Source organism: Vipera ursinii (genome assembly GCF_947247035.1).
Source record: "Vipera ursinii genome assembly, chromosome: 2".
NCBI lineage: Eukaryota > Metazoa > Chordata > Lepidosauria > Squamata > Viperidae > Vipera > Vipera ursinii.
The window spans coordinates 244794930-244817976 of NC_139513.1; the positions used below are offsets into that span (position 1 = coordinate 244794930).

The following is a 23047-nucleotide window of genomic DNA, read 5'->3' on the forward strand; positions in this document are numbered from 1 at the left end:
AGAGAAGGCAGGTGGTCTGAGGCCAGAGCTGGAGCAGAAAAAGGACAGGAGCAAGAAACAGGATAGAGGCAGGATAGAAAGTACATATTTGGAATGCAGATTTAAAAATGCCAGTAAGAATGATTGGCAAGAGAGGCACGTGCATGGCCAAGGCTGCAGTCTTAAATACTTTCAGCGGAAAGTCGTAAATGAGATTTACATTTGAGTATAGATTCTCGGGACTGCATTACACAGCATCACAGGCTGAAGGGTAAAGGGACTGAATTATGAAGGATCTATTCCTACAATAAGCAGCCTGGAATGTATTGTAAACATGTACATTGGGTGTGATCAAGCAAAAGGCCATTCAATGTAAGGGCGAAGAAAACTGGCCAACCATTGCTCTTTGTCACTCTTTCTGCTGCCCAAGGAACAGTAGCAGTTCTGTCCTTTTCCCCAGAGCTTATGACCTATTTTCAACCATAGGCTCCTGCTACCTATTTATAGTGAAAAAACTTTACTGTGTAGCAGAAGGGATGATGATAAACCTCCCTTGTTCCCAGCAACCTTGTTCAAGATGTCTTTTTCCTTTCTCCTATGCGTTCCTGAGGGACGCGGTGGCTCAGTGGGTTAGGACGCTGAGCTTGTCGATCAGAAGGTCGGCAGTTTGGCGGGTCGAATCCCGAGTGCCGCATAACAGAGTGAGCGCCTGTTACTTGTCCCAGCTTCTGCCAACCTAGCAGTTCGAAAGCACGTAAAAAATGCAAGTAGAAAAATAGGGACCACTCCGGTGGGAAGGTAACAGCGTTCCGTGCACCTTTGGCGTCTAGTCATGCCGGCCACATGACCACGGAGACGTCCTCGGACAAGCGCTGGCTCTTCGGCTTTGAAACGGAGATGAGCACCGGCCCCTAGAGTCGAAAACGACTAGCACGCATGTGCGGGGGAACCTTTACCTTTACCTTTACCTATGCGTTCCTAATATTTATGCAAGAATATATTTGTGAATAAGTGGTGTCTAGTAGCCCTATACATCATCTCACACGTGTGTTGCTTTCAAATATTTCTGTAGAACCAATGTTATTGCCCAACCTTTCCTATGCACAGATGCAGTTACCTAAGTAAAGTGGGAGGAAGAAATTGCAGATGGCTAGTAGAAGTCAGTTCACATTGCCATGCACCTCTTCTGCTTGTGGATTCACACTGGTTCAGGAACTAAGTTAAGGGAAAGGGAATGCATTAAGACATGGGTCCTCAACCCCCGGTCAGTGCACCAGCACAGGGCTGCGGCATGTTAAAAACCAGGCCACACAAACAAGAGAAACCCCATCAAAAGGATGCAGGCAGCGTGTGAAACCACGTCTCCCCCAGTCTGCAGAAAAATCTCTCTCCACGGAACAGGTCTCTGGTGCCCCAAAGGTTGGGGAGGGTGCTGCATTAAGAGATCCTTTCATTGTGCAGAGTTCTCTAGTCACCAAGGCTAGGAAAGGTGTTACAGTGTGTTACAGACCCTGCAATATGTATTAGTTTAAAATCCATGCCTTATTTCTTTCCTCAACTCTTGTTGATTAATCCAGTAGATCAAAGGATCCAGCGAATGTGGTACATTGAGGTACCTGCACTTAAATTACATTCAAAGATGGTGCAAGAAGAAAGTATAGAGAAAAATGTATTGGATGTTTCTTAAAAAAGGGATCAGATGCAGAATAAATGCAGAACTCAATAATAAGTGTAGAGAAATCTACTACAGTGCATAGCTTACCAAATCAAATGAAAGGCATCTTCCATTAACTGTAATCTGCTGACAGAAGGAATAGCCTGCAAAGATACCCATGTATTATAGTTTATTTAAAACAGTTGTCTTCATATTTATAGTAGTTCAAAGTATCTGCAATGCTTCTTCAAACTCCTAAAAACATTTTTTTATATTGATCTGCTATTCAAGATGACTTCAAAAAAATATACGACAGGTTCTAATTTGAAATAGTAATATTGCTAGTAATTCACAAATATCTCCAAACCTTATCAATTGGTGGAATTTCTAAATTATATTCATGCACAAAGAATATAGGCTATCCATTTCCTCATTCCTCTAAGATTTATTTATTTATTTATTTTATTACATTTATATACCGCCCTTTCCCGTGGGACTCAGGGCGGTTTACAGGGTAATTAAAAACCAAAAATACAAAAGTTAAAAACCAAATTTAAAAAAGATTAAATTTATCCCTGTATAAATAAAACCCCAATTAAAATAAATTAGTCCTCAGCCTGATAAGATAAACATGCCAGACTGCTGAGACCTTGATATGCTGGAACAATATAATTAAAATGGGTGTGTTAAACCCATCAGAATACTTCTGTGCTTTTTTCTGTTTCATTTCATTTCATTTCTGTTTCCTTCCCACTACAGATAGGTAGGAAGCCAAATCCACGGTTATATTAAACAATACACTACCTTCATTCATGTCCTCAATCCATAAATTATATTTAGTGATCTCTATCAGGACTACATTCTTCTGAATTTCACGTAAGACATTTTGGAAGAGAATATATTCTTTATTACATTTTAGAATATGGATTTAATACATACCAAAAGCTGACATTTTTGTGTAGGAATGGAGACTAAGAGTAAAACCTTGCAAATGCTTGTGCTCTTTGACTCCTAAAATTCCTAGACATTTCAAGAATTACCCCTAGCCTCATCCACTATAGGAATATGATTCTCTCTATGACCAGAATTAGCTAAATAAAAGAATACCAGAATTGGAAAAGATATTGGAGGTCTTCTAGTTCAAACCCCTGCTGAAACAGGAGACCCTGTACCATTTCAGACAAGTGGCTGTCCAATCTCTTCTTAAAAACCTCCAGTGATGGAGCACCATGAAGGGAAATCATGATTCAAAATGCTTTAAGAAAATGCTGCACTGTAGACCAACATAATCATTCTTATAAGAATCATCTACATAATCATGATAAAAGCTACCGTACCTTTGGATCATCTTCAAGCACTTTGGCCAATCTTCTCCAATACTTTTGACCATAGTTGATTCTATAGTAAGCACTCAGGTTCACATTTAAAACAATCCAATCGTGTTCTGAATCTGATATTTTCATTTCAGGAAATATTTCTGTAAACACATGAAAGGAAGAAAACTTAGCACAATTTTTTTAACAGTGCCCTTCTGAAAACCTACATATGCTCATGATGACATGTTGCATAATTTCCAATGTAAAAAAAGAAGCAAGTATAGCATGTGCAGCTTATCATGCTGCCCACACATATGCTGCATAGTTCTCAAAACCATAACATTGATAAAAGTCATTGATACGACTTTTTTCATAATCATGTCACACTGAAATATTTGGATCTGTTTAGAGTACTGAAATTCTTTTCCCTCTTTTGAAAGATGTAAAAGTATAATAAATTGATTTGCTGATTGCAGCATTCATTTTCACTTTTTCACTTTTCCTAGCCTAAGATGGTAGAATTGGCTTTTGGGAAGAAAAGGACAGAACTGCTACAGTACTTTGGTTGCACCAACACCATAGGACAGAGATTCACTATATCTATCCTAAATTAAGCTTTACTCTCTTAAACTGCCTTCCTAATCACCAGTTTAATTCTCTTCTCACCTGCTTTCCAGTTTCTTTTCTATCAGGAGCCTCAATGATTTTTAATCAAACTCGTTGCCATTCTATTAATTATTGTTAATTATTCCTGCTACCCCATCCCCCCAAATCTTCTGTTAAAGAACCAATATAGAAAGCAGAGGAAATTACAATAACTCATCATTAGATACTTCGGCTGCAATTTGCTTCTTTCAAATGTTCAGAATCATATATTGCTGACAGTAAAGACTTTCTTAAATTCAGGAAAACATACTTACTACTACGTTTATCAAGCCATACTAAAGGTTGTAATCTTCCATTTCTTATCCAAGAAATAGGAATAATCCATGTGCTACTTAATAAAAAAACAACAGTTGATAATTAATCCATAAACTGAAGTAAAATACCATTCAAATGCTATTACATAAATTAAGAAAAAAAATTCTTAGAGAAAAACTCTCTTTTTTTGGAAAATATTATAGTTCAAATGTGCAATGCAAAATCTGTTTATGCCTAAAAGCTGCATTACTCACACTCCACTGTGCAGTTGTGAATTGGAACTTTTATGCGTACTTGAATTACATGGATGTCATCTACATTTAAGCCTAATATAATATGTATGGGACTGTCTCACCTCTAATATGGTAATGTCTATAAGTATATAAGAAATATTCACTTTCTATACCTGACAACTAGAATGCATAATGATGCTCATGGATTTCCCTTTTCAAAAGTTTCTCTTTTATAAGTCATATTCCTTGTATGGAAATAAATAGTGTTGATTCCAAGAGAACCTATTCTCATGGAAAAGGCACATTTCAAAGATAAGCAAGTTCTACTATGTGATTTTAACTCTTTTTCAGTTGAGTACATTTTGCATTCCAATGACACAGCTGAGAGAAATCTACTATTGTCAGCTTTTTCCAGGTTTCAACCCAACAATATAAGCTGCTTTATATTTGTGTGCATGTATTTGTTAAAAGAAGGGACGCTGTGGCTCAGTGGGTTAGGACGCTGAGCTTGTCGATCAGAAGGTCGGCAGTTTGGCGGGTTGAATCCTGAGTGCCGCGTAACAGAGTGAGCACCTGTTACTCGTCCCAGCTTCTGCCAACCTAGCAGTTCGAAAGCACGTAAAAATGCAAGTAGAAAAATAGGGACCATTACGGTGGGAAGGTAACAGCGTTCCGTGCGCCTTTGGCATCTAGTCATGCCAGCCACATGACCACGGAGACGTCCTTGGACAAGCGCTGGCTCTTTGGCTTTGAAACGGAGATGAGCACCGGCCCCTAGAGTCGGAAACGACTAGCATGCATGTGCAGGGGAACCTTTACCTTTACTTTTATATTTGTTAAAAAGTGCTATAGTTCTGTCTAGAAGATTAGAAAACTTGTTTTGTAACTTCTTTAAGCCCATCTTGGCTGACTGATATTTGATTATATTCTCATATAAATATTTACACATTCAATGCAAGCTGCTGAAAATGAGGACTGTGATAGTAATAAGCATTCCACAACATGGACTGACAGCTGTAGGATATTTACTCTTATGTTTTCTAATAAATAAATAAATAAATGTTATTATAGATACTATAAGCCTCAGATTAAGTCCTTGTTCTTAACTTCATTATTTACTTTATTTCTAATTCTTTATTTTATTTCTAATAACTTAGTACAGATTAAAGCATAATGAATTGGCCCAGTTTGGGTGGTTCTCCAATTTATAGTTTGTACAATACAAAAATCAGCTGAATAGCCAAGTGTCCCATGTTCCTGCTCAGAAGCAGAACATCCAGATTCACTTATAGTTTTGTTCCATACAGTATTAACCTTGTGAACTCTAAAGCTTCCTCTTTCTGTTATGTATTCAAGATAGACAGTGATTAATATTTATATGTTATTTATATGTAATGGTGTCAGTTTATACATATGTTGTATATAGCATGTTTAAATGTGTGTTATGTATGTGTACACTTTGAGAGCAAGGAACTAAATTTCATTTTTAATGTGTTCCAATGTGCCCACAGTAAAAAAAAAGACAATAAAGGATAAAGGTTATTTAATCAGATGCAATGTAAGATTCATTTTGGCATTTATAAGTAAAGTCTAAGAAACAAACTTTGTTCCAGAGGGTAAGCACAAATCATAGTTTGCAGATTTGGGAGCTGCAGAAACAACAATTTGTGCTCAAAGAAAAGAATAGTTTGTACTGGGAAAGTGTGCTAACTGAATTTATTTCTATTGTGAAAACCTGCAGACCATATATTTAAAAAAATTCATACTATCATCTGTATTTACATATGGTTTACCAGACAGTTTTGACTGATTTAGTAATTTTGACTATTGGATTTTTCCTAAGGATCTAAGATAACTAATATATGTTTATCTGTCCATCTGTCTGTCTATCTACAACACACGCACACTAATACAAGTAATGCAACCTTTGTAATTGATATTAACTGAGATTATATCCATTGCTATTGTGTTCAAGTACTTTTCCAAATTTTTTGGAATGGCACCAAACACATCAATTAGTATTTGCACCCTATTTTTAGACCACTAAGTCTCTGTTTAAAGTCTTTATATTATTATTATTACTTTTTTTGAAAAACACGTACTCTGAGTTGTGTTCTTTTTTTTCAGCAAAAAGTGCTTCCTGGCTAATATTGCCAGTTGAGAAATCTACTGTCAGGAGTGGAAAGCCCTTCTGGTAGGTCCAAGAATCCATTATTATTTTTACTGATGCTGGCAACTGGAAGTCATTTTGCTCATCTATTACCTTCCAAAAAAATTTCAGGATTAAAATACAGTTGTTATGTTAAATACATATATAGAGAAACTTTCAAGTAACATGAATCACTCAGATCCCAACAGAGATCAAGTCCACATTGCAGATCAGTTTTCATCAACCATGCTTCTTGCAATATGCAAGCAGTGAAGGTGCTGAATTAATGCTGAATCAACGGCTATCAGTTGGAATCCGGTCAAAGAAAGCACCCTTAAGCAAGAATCTTCTTAGGTACTGGCAGAGGTTCAGACTTTCTGCAGAACTGCAAGCATCACACAAAATATTGATGGAAAGTTTATAAAAAGCTAATCTCCAAATCAGAAGATCAACATTTTGATCTTCAAAAAAGGAACATAATCTTGATAAGGTAATCTAAATCTGCTCAATATATTATTTGAGGATAGTTGATTATTGGAACTATCCAAGGTTCTGAAATTCCATTGTGACTCAGACTTCTATCTTGCTTAATAATAAAGAACTCAAGCTCTGTGTTAATTGTAATGCATAGTTACAAGAACATATTCTTCATTTGCTACCAATCAAATGAATTGGTACCAATTTATTAGAGGCACAAAAAGGGATATTTAAGGGCCAATGTGATGCAGGCAAATTATATGCTTCAATATAACTGTGCTGCTTCAGTATGACGATAAGTTCCATATTTAATTGCAGAAAATCATTGGGTGACATAGCACGCTCTCTCTACCCAGCAACAACATAAAGTTGATGTTGTAAGATTTGGAGAAAGATTCTGACACTTTGAAAAGCAGGATTCAAATCAGATAAACATGAATAAACTAATAGGATATTTCTGTAAATCAGTTTAAAGTAACTATGTATCTGTGTTTCTGATTAACGTGGTTCCGCCTTGTAATTATTATACAAAACACTATTATAGTTACTAACCAGTAATCAGAAACAAGGATTAATCCAATTACAAACCACTCTCAGACACTATCCAAGCTTTGTAAATTTTCAATCATTGTTGTGCAAGTCAAAGGTATATACAACCATATACATATACAACACTTCCATACACAACACTGCACAGCTTATCAAAACTGTGAGCATTTCCCTATCTGTTACACACCTCTCTGAGCTTGATTGTTTTCCTGTGATAATGCGCTGATAATGTTACCTAGTTTGAGTAATGAAATATCTGCAAGAAAACAACCAAACTCAGAGTACCAAGGATCTCTTATTTTAACCCCGAGCTACAAATATTCTCCTTTATTAGTATACCAGCAAAAGAAATCCTAGAAAAATAATTGAGGATCTTTGTGAGTCTCAAAGCTTAAAAACAGGCTTTCATATTATTATTCATATCTAATACAATATAAACACTCCAGGAACTAATATGTGTGCAATGCTAAGGCTGGGAGGGCAAAACATGGGTAAAGTCAGTATAGTCTGCTCCACCCCACCCCACCCACCCCCAATACAACAATGAATGCACTGCACATCATAAGGAGAAATTATCAGAGGAACATAAATCTTATTGCCACATGACAGACATGTGTTCCTTACTCTTACAAAAGTGATCATTTTAATAAGAGGCTTGAAGGAACTTTCTTCTAAAATTCAGCAGGGTCGTAGAAGATGAAGAAATGGCTAAGAAGAAAATCCAAAAACTTTTGTTTTCTACAAAGCCCCAGAAAAAAATCAGCCATAACTTCTCCCTCCTCCCTCCCCCTCCCCTACTCTCTCTCTCTCTTTTGAGTATGGATAATGAGATTGGGACTAAACTCCTCATTATGCCCTGACAGAATTAACTTCCCCAGAATTTTCTAATTTTCTCTAATACCATTTTTTTCCTATCCATGTTAGGTAGCAAAATTCATCTACCGATTTCAGTCACATGGAAATAGCAGCTGCTATCTGATACAAATGAGCATTTTTCTTCCTATGGGTAGTTATATCCCCTATGTCTTAAATTATAGCAGATATCTGCCACAGGGTTGCTCTTTACTTCATACATTTTTTTTGCTTTCTGGCTGGACTACATGGCTGCCTGCAGAAGCTGGGGATTATACCAAAGAGAAATAAATGTCTGGACAAATATTGACAAACTCATTTTAACTTAGCTATACAATTGCCTCATTAAAAAGACCATTAACAACAACTGTCCAGACATAGGCCAGATCTAAAAACCAAGGGATTCAAGAAGAACTGTCAGCAACAGTTGGTGCTGCTGACTTCAGAGAATAAAGCAGCCATATACAATGGTCATGACTGAAGTTTTAATCCCTTTTACTTACAGCCAACAATTCCCAATTTATTAAAATCAAAAGTCTAGCAAATGCATTATAAATTTAATCACCTTTTGAATGTGTTTCCACAGATCATCTTGGACGGCATTAGAAAAGGAAAATGCACTCAGATATGACTGCAGTAAAACAAGAACATGATTATTGTTTGTAAAATTTTCAATAGAATGTAATGTAAAGATATTTTCTAAACTTACATTCAGTGCTTTGATAAATAATCCTTCAGTCATAAATTTGGAAAGCATCCGAATGATTGAAGCCCCCTAAAATAGATGCATAGAGAGAAAACATTAATAAACTTGGGAAGATGTTTACTTACATTATATTCAAAATAATTTAAATACATACACTGAATGAAAATGGTAGGTACTATAATCAAAATTGTTTCACTTTCATACAGATTACAAGATCTTATAACACAGAGAATAATTTACTTTTCTCATGCACTGTAAAAATATTCTTCCATTCCATCTATTTATGAATCATATATGAAATTTATAATAATGTATGATTTACCTTATCGTACGTTACTGTATTGAACAGACCTAATAATGAATCTGTTTGACTGGTTTCTGTATCTGATACAGACTTATTTAATGCATGATTTTCTTTAGCCAACATAGGTAGTACAAGCTGCTTGCTAAAGAGTTTATCCTGCAAATAACCATAAAATGTTAATTTTACTTATGCAAACCCAAATTTAGAATTCTATGTTAACATTCATAAACATATTTAGCTCTCCCTACTCCCCTTTCTAACATCATTAATCTTGTTCCCACTCAAAAAAACTCAAAAAAACTTGCTTAAACTTAAAATCTATACAGAAAGGAAGCATAAATGTTAATTCTATCCATCTTAATCTTAATCGATCAACTTATTCACTGAACCTATTATACCATCTAGTAAAGTCTTCATGCTGATCTCTAGTAAACAAGAAGCATAAATTAGTTCCAGTCTGGTTTACAGCACTTAATAAATAGCAGTGTGTATAGACAGAATATGTGTGATTTAAGACAAGGAGGAGGAGGAGGAGGAGGAGGAGGAGGAGGAGGAGGAGGAGGAGGAGGAGGAGGAGGACTATAAATAACTTGATAAGCAACCAGTCATGGTACTTAGTGCAAAAATTCACATGCAAATTGGTAAAGTTTACAAAACTAGGTTAGGCGTAATAAGCCTATGTCTGCATTGTACCAGGCTGCAGATAAGGACTCACATAACACTAGCAATTCAGCAATAACAGAAATAGGGAGAAAGTGTGACAGAACTCATACTTATAGAATTACAAATTTGGAAAGAAGTTAATCCAATTCCCTCCTCAATACAGATTCAACTACAATATTGGCCATTCAGCTGATGTTTGAAAACCTCTCATGAGCAGGGATTCACCATTTCATATAATAGTAGATAAAATAGTCTGGATACAGAGATCTCTCCAAGCTTAGAGCCTGTATTACATAGTTTTCATTAAAAGCACTTAAAAGTAAAGGCAGAGTTTGAATGAAAGATACACAGGAAAGGTTGGTTTAATTCACACCTACCAGTGGCATGATATGTTCAATGTAGTCTAGACCTAGATATTCAAAGTAAGTTGCAAATCCCTCATTAAGCCATAAGTCGTTCCACCAATCCATGGTAACTAGGTTTCCAAACCACTTAAAATAGGAAGGAGGGGAAGAAGAGTCTTTAAATGCATTCTTTCAACTGCTGTTCTCATTCATCTGGCAAGAGAGCAGTTCATGATTTTACTTAATGGGCACAACTTGTCACAAAGGAGTGGTACAATATCTATAGATTGACAGGAGTTTTAGAAAATATATTAAAGATGCCATAAGGATTAAAATAGGGAGTTAAAGAAACAGAAATCTAAGTTTTTATTACATAATACAATGCAACTATTTCAAAGGATTCCATAAATGCAAAACTACTAGTATCTATGAATGTGCTCATTTTCTGTTATGTAATTATTAGTTCTGGCAGTTTCTAGACCATGACTGACAAGATAAATTAATTACAGTCAGGACAAGAATTGCTTCCACTTCCTCCCCAAACTGCTATTTCAACTCTCCCTTTTTAAGACCCTGTAATCCCTTAACTCAGAGTAGAGCTGGGGTGACTGGAAGGAGCTGAGCATTTACTTGCTGGATGCCCTTCCTGACACCACACCCAGTTTGCAGCAGATATTTTTTCTGTGCGCCCTAGGAGACAAACAGCTGTCGCTACTTAGAATTGAACTCACAACCTTCCAAGTGAAAGGTAAGTGTATTCGCCACTAGGCCACCACACCATTCAGGTTGCTATTTCTATATTCTTACATACATTTCTTCAAATGCTACTTCTGGTAGTTTTTATATAAAAAACATAGGGAGGTTAACAGCACCCAAGGAATTAATCCTGTATCTAATTTTATATAGGATCTTCTTTACTTAATCTGAAAGAAATAGAAATCATTTTGGTTTTGATTTTTTTATTGTATTGTATTATTATTATTATTATTATTATTATTATTATTAATAATAATAATAATAATAATAATGATTAGAATTTATATTTTAATGGTTTCTTAGTGTCTTGAAGAAAGACTGACTTAAGACTAAATTTCCATATGGTAATGTTTCATTTCTTTGTTCCTACAAATACAGTCCTGATCTATTCCATACTTCATTTATTCTTCAATTATATAGCTTTTTTAAAAATCAGATTCATATTGGTACCCTGTGCTTGTTATAACTTCTTAATAAGTTTGGGATGAAGAAATCATAAGAGAAAAAAAGGCTCCCTCTCTTAATGATCAACAGTCCTTCCACTTTTCCAGCTATTGTTGCCTGCATGCTACACAACGTATCTAAGTGCTTCATAGAAAGCAAAGTGTTGTTTATTGCAATCTACCACATATCAATGATCCTTTTCTAGGGAACAATAAAAAATACCAAAATTATCTCAGTGAAAATACTAGACTATTTTATTTGTTGTATCCGTATCAAGACAATACATTTTTAATAGTTTCATTAATTATTTAGAGCAATCGCCCCCAACCTTGGGCACCAGAGACCTGTTCCATGGAGAGAGATTTTTCCACGGACTGGAGGGAACGTGGTTTCATGGGCTGCCTGCATCCCATGGATGGGGCTTCACTTGTTTGCAAAGCCCAGTTTCTGGCATGCCCTGGACCGGTGTCAGTCCACTGACCAGGGGTTGGAGACCTCTGCTTTAGAGGTATTTTTCAACTATTTACTGACAACCAGGTTTTTTGATTGCTGTTATTTTAGTTTTATATTATTGTCTTGAATGTTAATATTATATTTATTTCTGTTTTGGCCTCTTATTTAATATACTTTGATCTTAGTTGTATGTTACGATACATAATACAGTTTATTATAAGACTGTTAATACAAGCAAATATTTTTAAAACTAGCTTTGAAGCTGCTTTTCTCCTTCTTGTAGAATCCTTCTCTCCTTCAAGCATAATGTTTTTCCTGATTAATGTTTAAGGCAGTGTTTCTCAATGTCAGCAACTTTAAGATGTGTGGACTTCAACTCCCAGGATTCCCCAGTGTACTAGAAAATCTGGGAATTAGAACTCACACATCAAAAAAATTGCAGAGGCTGAGAAGCACCAGTTTATATTGCTTGATCAGCATTCCCCAATCTATTACTCTCCAGATGTGTTGAGCCCAAAATTTCCATTGCTAAGGAACACAGCTGTTGTGAGTTGCGCTTCATTTTACAATTTTTCCCCCATAGTTGTTAAGTGAATCACTTAACAGTTAAGTGAATCAGGCGATTGTAAAGCTTCCCCCATTGACTTTGCTTGTCAGAAGCCCTCTGGAAAGGTTACATATGGTGATCACATGACCCAGGGACAGTGTAACTGTCATAAATAAATACCAGTTGGCAAGCACCCAAGTTCTGATCACATGGAGATGCTGCAACAATGATAAATGTGAAAAACGGCCATAAGTGACTTTTTCAGTGCTGTTGTATTTTCAACAGTCACCTAAACCAGAGGTCCCCAACCTTTTGGGCACCAGGGACTGGTGCCATGGAGAAAGGTTTTTCCGCAAACTAGAGGGGGTGTGGTTTGGAATACTGCCTGCATCCCGAGGATGGAGCTTTGCTTGTTTGTGCAGCCTGGTTGTTGACATGCTGAGGACCGGTGTCGGTCCACAGTCTGGGGGTTGGGGATCCCTGACCTAAACAAATAGTTGCAAATAGAAGACTATCTGTAATTAGGAAGTAACATTTTGATTGTAATGATGAATGAAAATATTGTACAGGATATTTTACTGCATACCTGGTGTGCTATCTCATGAGCAACAACTTGGCAAATCTGCATTTTATTTGATATATAGTTATCTTCTGGATTACTCAATAAAGATATTTCATGGAAAATCATTAGTCCCCAGTTTTCCATTGCACCGTGATTCATAAGAGGTACTGCAACAAAATCTAATGGAATTTGAATAGGAAAAGAGTCATTTTAACAATTTAATTCTTAACATGATTACATACTATAAACCCTTTTTACATATCACATACTTCCCAAGATACCCAGGATTAATAGTATCATTCATTTAGATCTACAAATGCTACTTTCATGTAATTTACCCAATTTCTATTTCAAATATGTTTATTTTATTATCTCTAGCAAGAATCACATATTATGTCAAGTGAGTATGTTCAACAATGTCTAGAGGGCTCATCAAAACTAGTGATAAACCACAAAGCAGGATTAATAAACCACAATGCTAGGTCCACACATAGTTCTAAGTCAAAATCAAACTAGTCACATTAAGATTTACACAGGAAATTAGAAGAATGTCTTACATCAGTGGTTCCCAACCTTTTTTATACCGTGCACCCCTAGAACACTCCTGATATATTCTCGCACCCCTTACAAAAGTCGAAATAATGGCAACGAATGATGCATACACTATAATTTTGAAAACCCAAGTTTTCGCACCCTCTGGAATATCATCTTGCACCCCCAGGGGTTGCAAGCACCCCCGGTTGGAAAACCCTGTCTTACATGTATTCACATAAGAGCTGAAGTTACTAATTCTCTCAGCAACATTTCAACCCAAAACCTTTTCAGGGATGCCAAAGATTCAATCTAGGATTGAATCTTATCTACACACAAAGTATATACTCTGCATCTGATAACAGAGCATTATTCATTCATAACAATCTAAAATGACCCCTGTTGAATGAACACAAGGAATACCAAATTCAGAATCTTCTTTCTGTACAAATCCAGGCAATAAATCTATGGAAAGAAATACGGAACTGACCTTATGGATAGGAAAGGAGAAGAGTTGTGGGAGCTTAGTGGCTAGAATGCAGCATTGCAGTATTGCAAACTAACTCTGCCCATTGCCAGGAGTTCAATCCTGACCGGCTCAGGGTTGACTCAGCCTTCCATCTTTCTAAGGCTGATAAAATGAGGACCCAGATTGTTGGGGCAATATGCTGACATTTGTAAACCACTCAGAGTGTGCTGTAAAGCACTATGGAGAGGTATATAAGTCTAATTGCTTTTGCTACTATAAGTGCTAATTAGCAAGCCATTAAGAGGCAACTTTCCAAAAAAATTACAGCCCTGAAAAACAGGAAAGCATGAGAAAGACACTAAAAATAATGCCTTGATTTTGTTTCATATAAGATGGGACAAACTTGGGCAGGCTTTCAAACTTCTATTATTCTACCTTACTAGATTCCTGGAATCCTGTTGTATATATATATATATATATATATATATATTATTTAAAAAGTTTTACAATACATTTTAACTTTAATCCCCCCTCCCCCACCCCTATCCAACCCACCCTATCCCTCTCCCCTACTCCCTCCTCCCCCCCCCGACTTTCCAGCGCTAAATACAGGGCATAAAATCAAAAAACAAACATAAACACCCCTATGTTAACAACAATAAACTATAAATTCTATCTCTCTCTAGCTCATATAAAATGAATACAAACAATATTAATATTACAAATAAAGTAGAAAAAAAAGAGGAAAACAGAAAAAGAGCTTTACTCAAAATAAATTTTCTTAATCCCAGTCCTTATTCATATTAATTTCAAAAGAAAAGAAAAAAGAAAAGAAAAAAAACAAAAAAACTTTCACCTGCTATTTGCATTCTCCCACCTTTCTCTAATTTCCAAACAAATTCTCAGTTACACGCCAAAAGCGCCTATCTCTGTTAATCTTAATAATCTCCAACCAAACTAAACTATGATCAATAATAGTTCTTGCATGTATCACGCCAAATGTCTCGCAATTCCAAATCATCCTTAAGTTCAAATAAAAGTTCAAATACAAAGAGTATATAAAAAAAGATTTAGGCAATCTCTAAGACAACTTATTATTAATTAGGAGCTTACATACCCATTCTTAGTTCAACACATACTTTAAGTCCATAACCCTAATATACTTTTCTAGCAAGCAATCTTAAATTGTGTAAAATATTAACAAAAAGAAAAGAAAAAACTTTTTTTTTCTCCTCTATAATAATTTTACTCCATTGACATTCTAATCTAAAAATTAATCAGCAATCTTAACGCCCCAAAACTTTTGGAGCACCTCTGTCATGACCCCCAAAACTTCTTTAGACCGCTCTCCTCCGACATCTTCACTGTAAGCACACTTTGAAGATTCCATAACTTTCTGCTGGTCTTGCTCTTGCTCTCGTCTCGCTCTTCTTAAGGTGGCACGCGTCATCTTCTGGCCTCCTGCAACCACCGATGAGACTGTGACTTGATCCCCTCCAACACCATTGTCCTCTGTCTGTCTATCTGCAACGTCTTGAAGCTTTCCCCCACCGTATCCTTTTGCAGCTTCCAAAAATGATAGGGGGGTTGCTTTTAACACATTACTATAAAAATCACGTGCCTGAGCCACAGTAACCAAACGATGTCTTTTACCTTCATACGTCGCCACCAATCCAACTGGAATCTCCCATCTAAACTTAATATCACGTTTCTTAAGTTCCTGTACTAGAAATGCAAAATCTTTCCTTCTCCTTAAGATCTTCGGAGGGATCTCTTTTAAAACCAAAACTTCTTGCTCAGCCACTACCAAATTAGTATCATAAGCAGCTTGAATGACTTCATCTCTCATTACTCTCTTTGTAAAATAGACCACCACATCTCTGGGTAACTTCCTCTGTCTTGCAATCCATGAATTTACACGAAAAACTTTGTCCATATTTCCCTCAATTTCAGATGCTGACTGGCCCAGTACCCCTTCCAGAGCCTCAGAAATCAGCTGCTTTAAATCTTCTTTACCATTCTCCTTTAAACCCCTAATTCTAATAGCATACTGCATCTGATTATACTGAACAAGGCTCAATTCTTCGTCCATTTTATCCCTTATATTTTCATTTTCTAATACCTTTGCTTCTAATATAGAGTTCTTTTGACTGAGATCCTCCACTTTTATATCCAACTGCAGCACACATTCAGCTACGGATTCAACCTTAGACAAGATGTCCACCCTCATTGCTCTCAGCTTCTCTTCCATCTTCTTCTCCAATTTCTCCATTTTCTCCTCCATTTTCTCCTCCAGCTTTTTCAACTTTTCATCCAACATATCAGACATCAATTGTGCATGCTTTCCAAGAGCGTCTTGTAAATCCTTAAGCATCAATGCCGGGGGAGATGCAGGAGGAAGCAAAGCTTGCAATGAGGTCTCTTGCACCAGGGAAGACCCCGCATTCCGGAGAGCTTTAGAAGTTTTAGCCGCCATCTTCCCCCACTTTCACTTATTACGCACTTTCACTTTGAAGCTATGAAATCCATTGAGCTAGAGAGTAAAAATAAAGAGTCCACTTCACCTTGACCTCCTGTACCGCTCTGCCTGCATCTTGATAATCCAAAGTATTTCCTTTTGGCAGGGGTGGTTGCTAACGCCTGGCTCTGCTCCAATAATCCCAGAGCAGAGGCGCTGCGCAGCTTGGAGCAACCCAGGCTTCGGGGGGGCTCATCCTTCAGCCGCCCAAGCTCTCAGCTCAGGCGGCCCCGGAGAGCTCAACCCCTACCTGGGGCCTCACCCCCTCCTCTTCTCCCGAGGAGGGGGCTTCAAATCCATCTAAACAGCTGATCGGCGCTGTTTACGATGGAAAAACACAGCTGCAGAGCGGGCAGCCCGAAAACGGCTGTCTTCGGCGTCACGTCGCCACCGGAAGTCGTCCTGTTGTATATTTTTCTTGACCTAGGGTCGGCAACCTAAAAAAGGTAAAGAGCCACTGGGAACCGGTTCCATGACACATAAAAGAAAGTGGGAGCCGCAAGCGTGCGTCCATGCATGCGCATGCGCAAAAAAACATTTTGCGCATGTGCAAAACGGGTTTTTCTTGTGCATGCGAGGACGCACGCGGTTGCCATTTTTTTTAATGTGTGATGGTTTGCTGATGACGGACATGGATGCAGGAGCCGGAGGGATAGGAATGCAAAATTGCACGGAGGGGCGCAAGGGGTGGAAGATGCCGGGATGGGGAGAGGAAGAGGCAGGGTGAGTGGCTCCGAGGGACTCACGGTCAAGCCGGTGCCCAGCACGATCACGTCGTAGGCCTCGTCCATGGTGCCGGCTACACAGCCGCCTCCCCCCTCCACGAGAGGAGCCAAGATGGACCGCGGGTTCAAGAATCCCGTTCAAGAATCTCTCCGCCGCGGGGAACCGCCCCAGCTAACTTTGCTTTTCCTATGAATGCCGTAGCAGACGCCAATGGGAGGCGTGGCGGGAGACGAGAAAGACGCGCGCATTACTTTTCCCAGATTGGTGCCTACGCTTAGAAGCAAGAAAAAGAAGTCCCGAAGCCACTTTCCCGGGGCTGCTCGTTTGGGTGGGGAAGGGGGAGGTTGTAAATCGCGGAGGCCCTGCCCCTCCTGCTGTCATGGCAACGGCGGTGGCACCACTGATCTGGAAGTAAATGGATCCGTAATTCTGAATAAAGGAGAAAATAATTCCCAACACCCCAGGTGTAGTTCCTCTCCCCATCCCCACTCTCAAGCCTCTGTCAGAAACATCTTAAAAAGATTTGCTGCTTGCAGCGACTCCCAAGATAACTCCGCCAAGGAAAAGAGATCCACGATACGGGGTGGGGAGAGGGGGAAGGGCAGTAGTTGCACCCACACTGGTTGCATGTTAATAGTGTCGGGGACTGCAGTTCACGGCACTTCGGTTACTGGGGAATATTTTTGTCAGTTGCAAAGCTGCTTTCCACGCTCCAGCTGCGTTCCCACTCGTCACCAGCCATAAAATGGTTGATAGGGCTTTGGGTCGACTGAGCAATGTAGGACCGCAGCCTTTATGATCTCCTGCTTCCCCTTGATTGCGTTACGGGGTTGAGGGAGCCGACCTGTCAGCTTTGGACCGGCCTCACCGTCCCGAGGCCGCGTCGGGTTTGTTTTTTTTTGCCCGCCTCGAACGACTCGCGTGTAATCGCGTCCTGATGATAAAGGATTCACGCAAGAGGGAGGGGAGAGAGCATCCCCCGATATACTCGGTGAGGCTGAGACCGCTTTAAAGCTGGGCATGAGGAACGTGTGTCTTTTAAAAGGCGAATCATTTCAACTTTTTGGGACTTTTTTGGTTTTCTATCCCGTTTTAACGAGGTTCTGATTTGGCTCTGTTTGGTTTCTTTGGCGTGCCCGGGGGTGGGGGGGGTCGGTCGAAGAAGAGAGATTCAGGGATTTCGAAACGGCGAAGATGAGAATACAGCATGCTTTCTTTCGTCTGCCCTCTCACCGCTTAACAGCGGCGCCGCTGCCCGTTCGCGCGGAGGTCCGCGCGCACCTCTCCAAAGGTTTGGGGAGGTGCGTGTGCACCTCCGCTCATTCGGAGAGGTGCGTGCGCACCTCTCGGAATGGGCAGCGGCGCCGCTTGTTGGGAAAGCTGCCATGGCCCGTTTGCAGAGCTGCCGCTTTCGGCAGCCTGCAAACGGGCCGCGGCAGCTTTCCCAACGAGCGGCACCGCTGCCCGTTCGCACGGAGGTCCGCGCGCACCTCTCCAAAGGTTTGGGGAGGTGCGCGCGCACTTCCGCTCGTTCGGAGAGGTGCGCGCGCACCTCTTGGAAAGGGCAGCGGCGCCGCTCATTGGGAAAGCTGCCACGGCCCGTTTGCAGAGCTGCCGCTTTCAGCAGCCTGCAAACGGGCCGCGGCAGCTTTCCCAACGAGCAGCACCGCTGCCCGTTCACACGGAGGTCCGCGCGCACCTCTCCAAAGGTTTGGGGAGGTGCACGCGCACTTCCGCTCGTTCGGAGAGGTGCGCGCGCACCTCTTGGAAAGGGCAGCGGCGCCGCTCGTTGGGAAAGCTGCCACGGCCCGTTTGCAGAGCTGCCGCTTTCGGCAGCCTGCAAACGGGCCGCGGCAGCTTTCCCAACGAGCGGCACCGCTGCCTGTTTGCGCGGAGGTCCGCGCGCACCTCTCCAAAGGTTTGGGGAGGTGCGCGCGCACCTGCGCCCATTCGGAGAGGTGCGCGCGCACCTCTCCAAACGGGCGGTGCCACTCTCCATTTGGAGAGATGTGCGCGCACCACTGCCCGTTCGAAGAGGTGCGCGCGCACCGGGCGGCTGGGAGCCGCAGGGAACGGCTCAAAGAGCCGCATGCGGCTCCGGAGCCGCGGGTTGCCGACCCGTGACGTAGCCTATCTCAAAGGGCTGACATTGTAAACAATATATAGCATCTACAAGAATCTACATGTTATAATTTGATATTTATTGTCACAGGGTTTCCATAGTATTTAGTCCCCTAAAGACATTGAGAACATGAATCCCAGAAACTGGGCATTTATTTTATTTTTTGTTTTGTTTTGTTTTCTTATTTATTCTATAGTACTTATAACCCAACTCCAAAGGATTCTGGGCAGCTTATAGCCTCAAACAAAAACAAAACAAAATATTCCCTTAATAATAAGCAGCTGTATCCAGAGCAGTATTTAAAAAATCCCCAAATAAAGTTCAGCTGGAACTAAAATGCATTGAAATGTAACAGTAACTGTAGCAAGATGGGAGCTGCAGGGTGGCTAGCTGGAAAATTCTGGGAGTTAAAGTCACACATCTTAAAATTGCCAAGATTATGAACCCCTGGATAAGAGTACAGTACTCCATAAAATGCAGATTATTGCATGAAGGCTTGGTATTTCACCTCCATCTTTCAGCAGAGCCTTTTTTGATGAGCAGAACTGCAGTTGCTGCCCCATCTGGCCATCTTTTATGCCTTATGTTAACCCAGAAATATGCAAATTCCCTCAAATTTGGAGATGATCCCATAGGCCAGCAGTTTCCAACCTTTCCGGCTTGGCAGACAGCGGAGACGGAAAGGGGAGAGAGAGGATGCTTTTGCGCATGCATCTCTTTCACCAATGCAGCTTCACATGTGTGCGCTAGCCCACCATAGGCCAGGGGTTGGGGACTTCTGCCACAGGGGCTTGTGCCCGTTTGAAAAATCTTTGTGTGATCTATTGTAAGTCATTCTAGCTATTTTTAAACAGAAAAGCGAAGTATAAATATTCCAAATACAATATAATAAAATATGGTATGCATCAAAATGTTAATTGGCAAAGAACCAATGACTTTCTGAACACTAGAAATGCAGTTTTACAACAGTTACATTACAAATTACTAAATTAAGACCAGAAATAAGATACAACAGCATTTTTGAAGCTACTATGCTTGCAAGTCTCAATAGTCTTTTAAACATTTTTAAAAGTTAACAAGCTAGCATACCTGTTTTTGAAAGAGGATAACTGATGTTTAGTAAGTCTTCCAGAAATGAAAATATTGGTCCTGTGATATTTAAAGCATAATTAGCATATCCTTTTTGAATAGCATCCTTCCGAGCCCAAACACGTATCTATTAGAAAGAAGTATTTCAGATAGTAAGAATCAAGTCCATAATTAGCTCAACTTTTCCTTTAGTGTATCTGTCTGTCTTACAGTGTACACATATCTTCTAATACCTTTTAGTTTTGTCATACAGCCAGCCAGATGTTTAGACTGGATTTGGTTTTTTTTATCTACCTATTATTATTTGGTTAGCATTGCAGTTTCCTTAACTATTGTGACACAACCAGAGTTGTAGGGAGTCAGCAAGCATGCAAATTTGATAAATATATAAATATAAATGAATAAATAAAAACAACTGTTGATTGGTTTCACATAACAGTAAGTTACATATTAAGGTTTGCAAACTACAATGGCTGAGTTCATACAGTTTTTAATTTAATTGCATTGTGCTTCTCACTGATCAATGCCATTTATATGTTACTGAATCAATTAAATTTAGGAATGTCTGGTGTAACACAAAACTTAATCACAAATGCAAACCCATACTGTTAGTATAATGTAACCTCAAGACGTTTATTTACCTGATTGCCTCTTTCAGTTGTGGTGACATAATCAAACTTACAGACCACAAAAGCAGTAATATATGTAGACATTTTCAGTGTTGTTTCAAATGCTGTGATAGTCCAGTTAATTGGTGTAGTTTCATTCATCAAAGCACTCAGTGCACTGTCGTTCACATCTTTATACTCAGATGCATCTATTTAAAAATAAAGAAGCAATCCAAATATATATTAGCTTTTTTTGTACCTTCAAGTCACTTTTTGGCTCCTGGTGACTGCCTGGATGAATCCCCAATTACTTTGCAAGATTTTTCAGAAATGGTTTACGCAGGGTTCTTCCTCCCAGGTTCGAGAAAAAGTGACTCGCCCAAAGTCCCCCAGCTGGTTTTAAGTCTAGAATTTATCTTTTAGTTTCTAATCTAAATCTTAATCTCTACATCAAAGTGGCTCTTATGTCCACTATATATATAAAATACATAAATAAACTGTAGTTTGTTACTTTCCATATGCTTCATATTGCATTGCAGAATTGAGGAATCCACAGCCCATGTCAGGTCCTCCTAGCGCTAATTGTGCCTCCACTCCCAACAATCCCAAAACCATGGTTATCAAGTTCAGCAACAAGATTTTCAGCAGTTATGGAAGGGGGGAGGGGAAACAGCATCTTTTAAAAATAAAGTCAGTCAAAGTAATGAGCTAAGCCTGAAATACCTTAAAATTTCAAAAGCCCAATAAGTGCAATTACAAAAAAAGTTGCCTGCTTCCATCATACTTGCCACTTCAGGGAAGGGAAAGGGAGGGGAATTCCCCTTTGCTTGGGAATCCCTCCGCCTGACCTCCAAGCAGCTGAGGCTCCTGGCTGCATGCTGGACTGCTGGAGATGGCGCTGGAGGGGGGAGGCGGAGGCCAGCTATGCTGGTTTTAGGGACGGACGCTGGATGCTGGCTGGTTGGATGGGGGGTGGAGCTGAGGGGATTTATTTATTTATTTATTTATTTATTTATTTATTAGTTTTTATAAACCGCCCTTCTCCCGAGGGACTCGGGGCGGTGTACAGAGGAAGGGAAGGTATACAGACCGAACAATAAAATAATAAGAAACACTAATGAACACAAACTGGGACCCCAATTAACGCTATCATGCCAGGCCAGCCTGCTGGAACAAAAAAGTTTTTAAGTCACGACGGAAGGTACGGAGGTCAGGGGCCATCCGGATTTCGGTAGGTAAGGTGTTCCAGAGGGCTGGCGCACCCACTGAGAATGCCCTCCCCCTGGGGGCCACCAGCCGACATTCCTTGAGCGGTGGCACCCTGAGGAGGCCCTCTCTGTGGGAGCGCACAGGACGGTGGGGTGCTGACATCGGCAGAAGGTGCTCCCGTAGGTAGTCCGGACCCATGCCATGTAGGGCTTTGAATGTCATTGTTAGCACCTTGAACTTCACACGGAAGGCAACCGGAAGCCAGTGCAGCGCACGGAGGAGAGGTGTGATATGGGAGTATCGGGAGGCTCCCAAGAGTGTCCGTGCCGCCGCACTTTGCACCAGTTGAAGCTTCCGAGTGGATCTCAAGGGCAGCCCCATGTAGAGAGCGTTACAATAGTCTAGGCGAGATGTCACAAGGGCATGGGTGACTGTACGTAAGGAATCCAGGTCTAGATAAGGCCGTAGTTGGCGAACTAGTCGAACCCGGGAGAAGGCCCCCTTGGTCACAGCTCCAATGTGGTCTTCCAGGGAGAGCTGCGAGTCTAGGAGGACACCCAGGTTGCGGGCCCTATCAGCAGGGGGAAGTAACTTGTCCCCAATGTTAAGCAGTGGGACGTTCTGACTCTCCTGGCTTGCCGGTACGTACAGCCATTCAGTCTTGTCCGGGTTCAGTTGAAGCCTGTTTCTCCCCATCCATTCCCGGACCGCTTTCAGGATTGCCTGTATATAAGGCACTGGGAGCAAGTCACTCCCAGTGCTGACTTTATTTGTTGTTATTTGCCATCAATAAACACTGGTCAGAACGTTCCTGCCTAGCCAGCTACCTTGTTGACCATCATTTATCATTTGTGGAACCAGGGCTG

The 23047-nt window shown here is 40.1% G+C and overlaps 1 protein-coding gene across 1 annotated transcript in view; it reads right to left on the reverse strand.

The window, feature by feature from the left end:
- LVRN (laeverin) overlaps positions 1 to 23047 on the reverse strand; it is a gene marked incomplete at its 5' end in the record, with an annotated part of 47675 nt that overhangs the window by 13871 nt on the left and 10757 nt on the right. Inside the window, 11 exons of the mRNA XM_083356275.1 lie at positions 1742 to 1797; positions 2971 to 3110; positions 3870 to 3943; positions 6206 to 6366; positions 8696 to 8761; positions 8840 to 8905; positions 9159 to 9296; positions 10181 to 10294; positions 12934 to 13088; positions 20365 to 20491; positions 21006 to 21181. Of these exons, the coding sequence (XP_083212401.1) occupies positions 1742 to 1797; positions 2971 to 3110; positions 3870 to 3943; positions 6206 to 6366; positions 8696 to 8761; positions 8840 to 8905; positions 9159 to 9296; positions 10181 to 10294; positions 12934 to 13088; positions 20365 to 20491; positions 21006 to 21181 (1273 nt within the window). The remainder of the gene's footprint in view (positions 1 to 1741; positions 1798 to 2970; positions 3111 to 3869; positions 3944 to 6205; positions 6367 to 8695; positions 8762 to 8839; positions 8906 to 9158; positions 9297 to 10180; positions 10295 to 12933; positions 13089 to 20364; positions 20492 to 21005; positions 21182 to 23047) is intronic.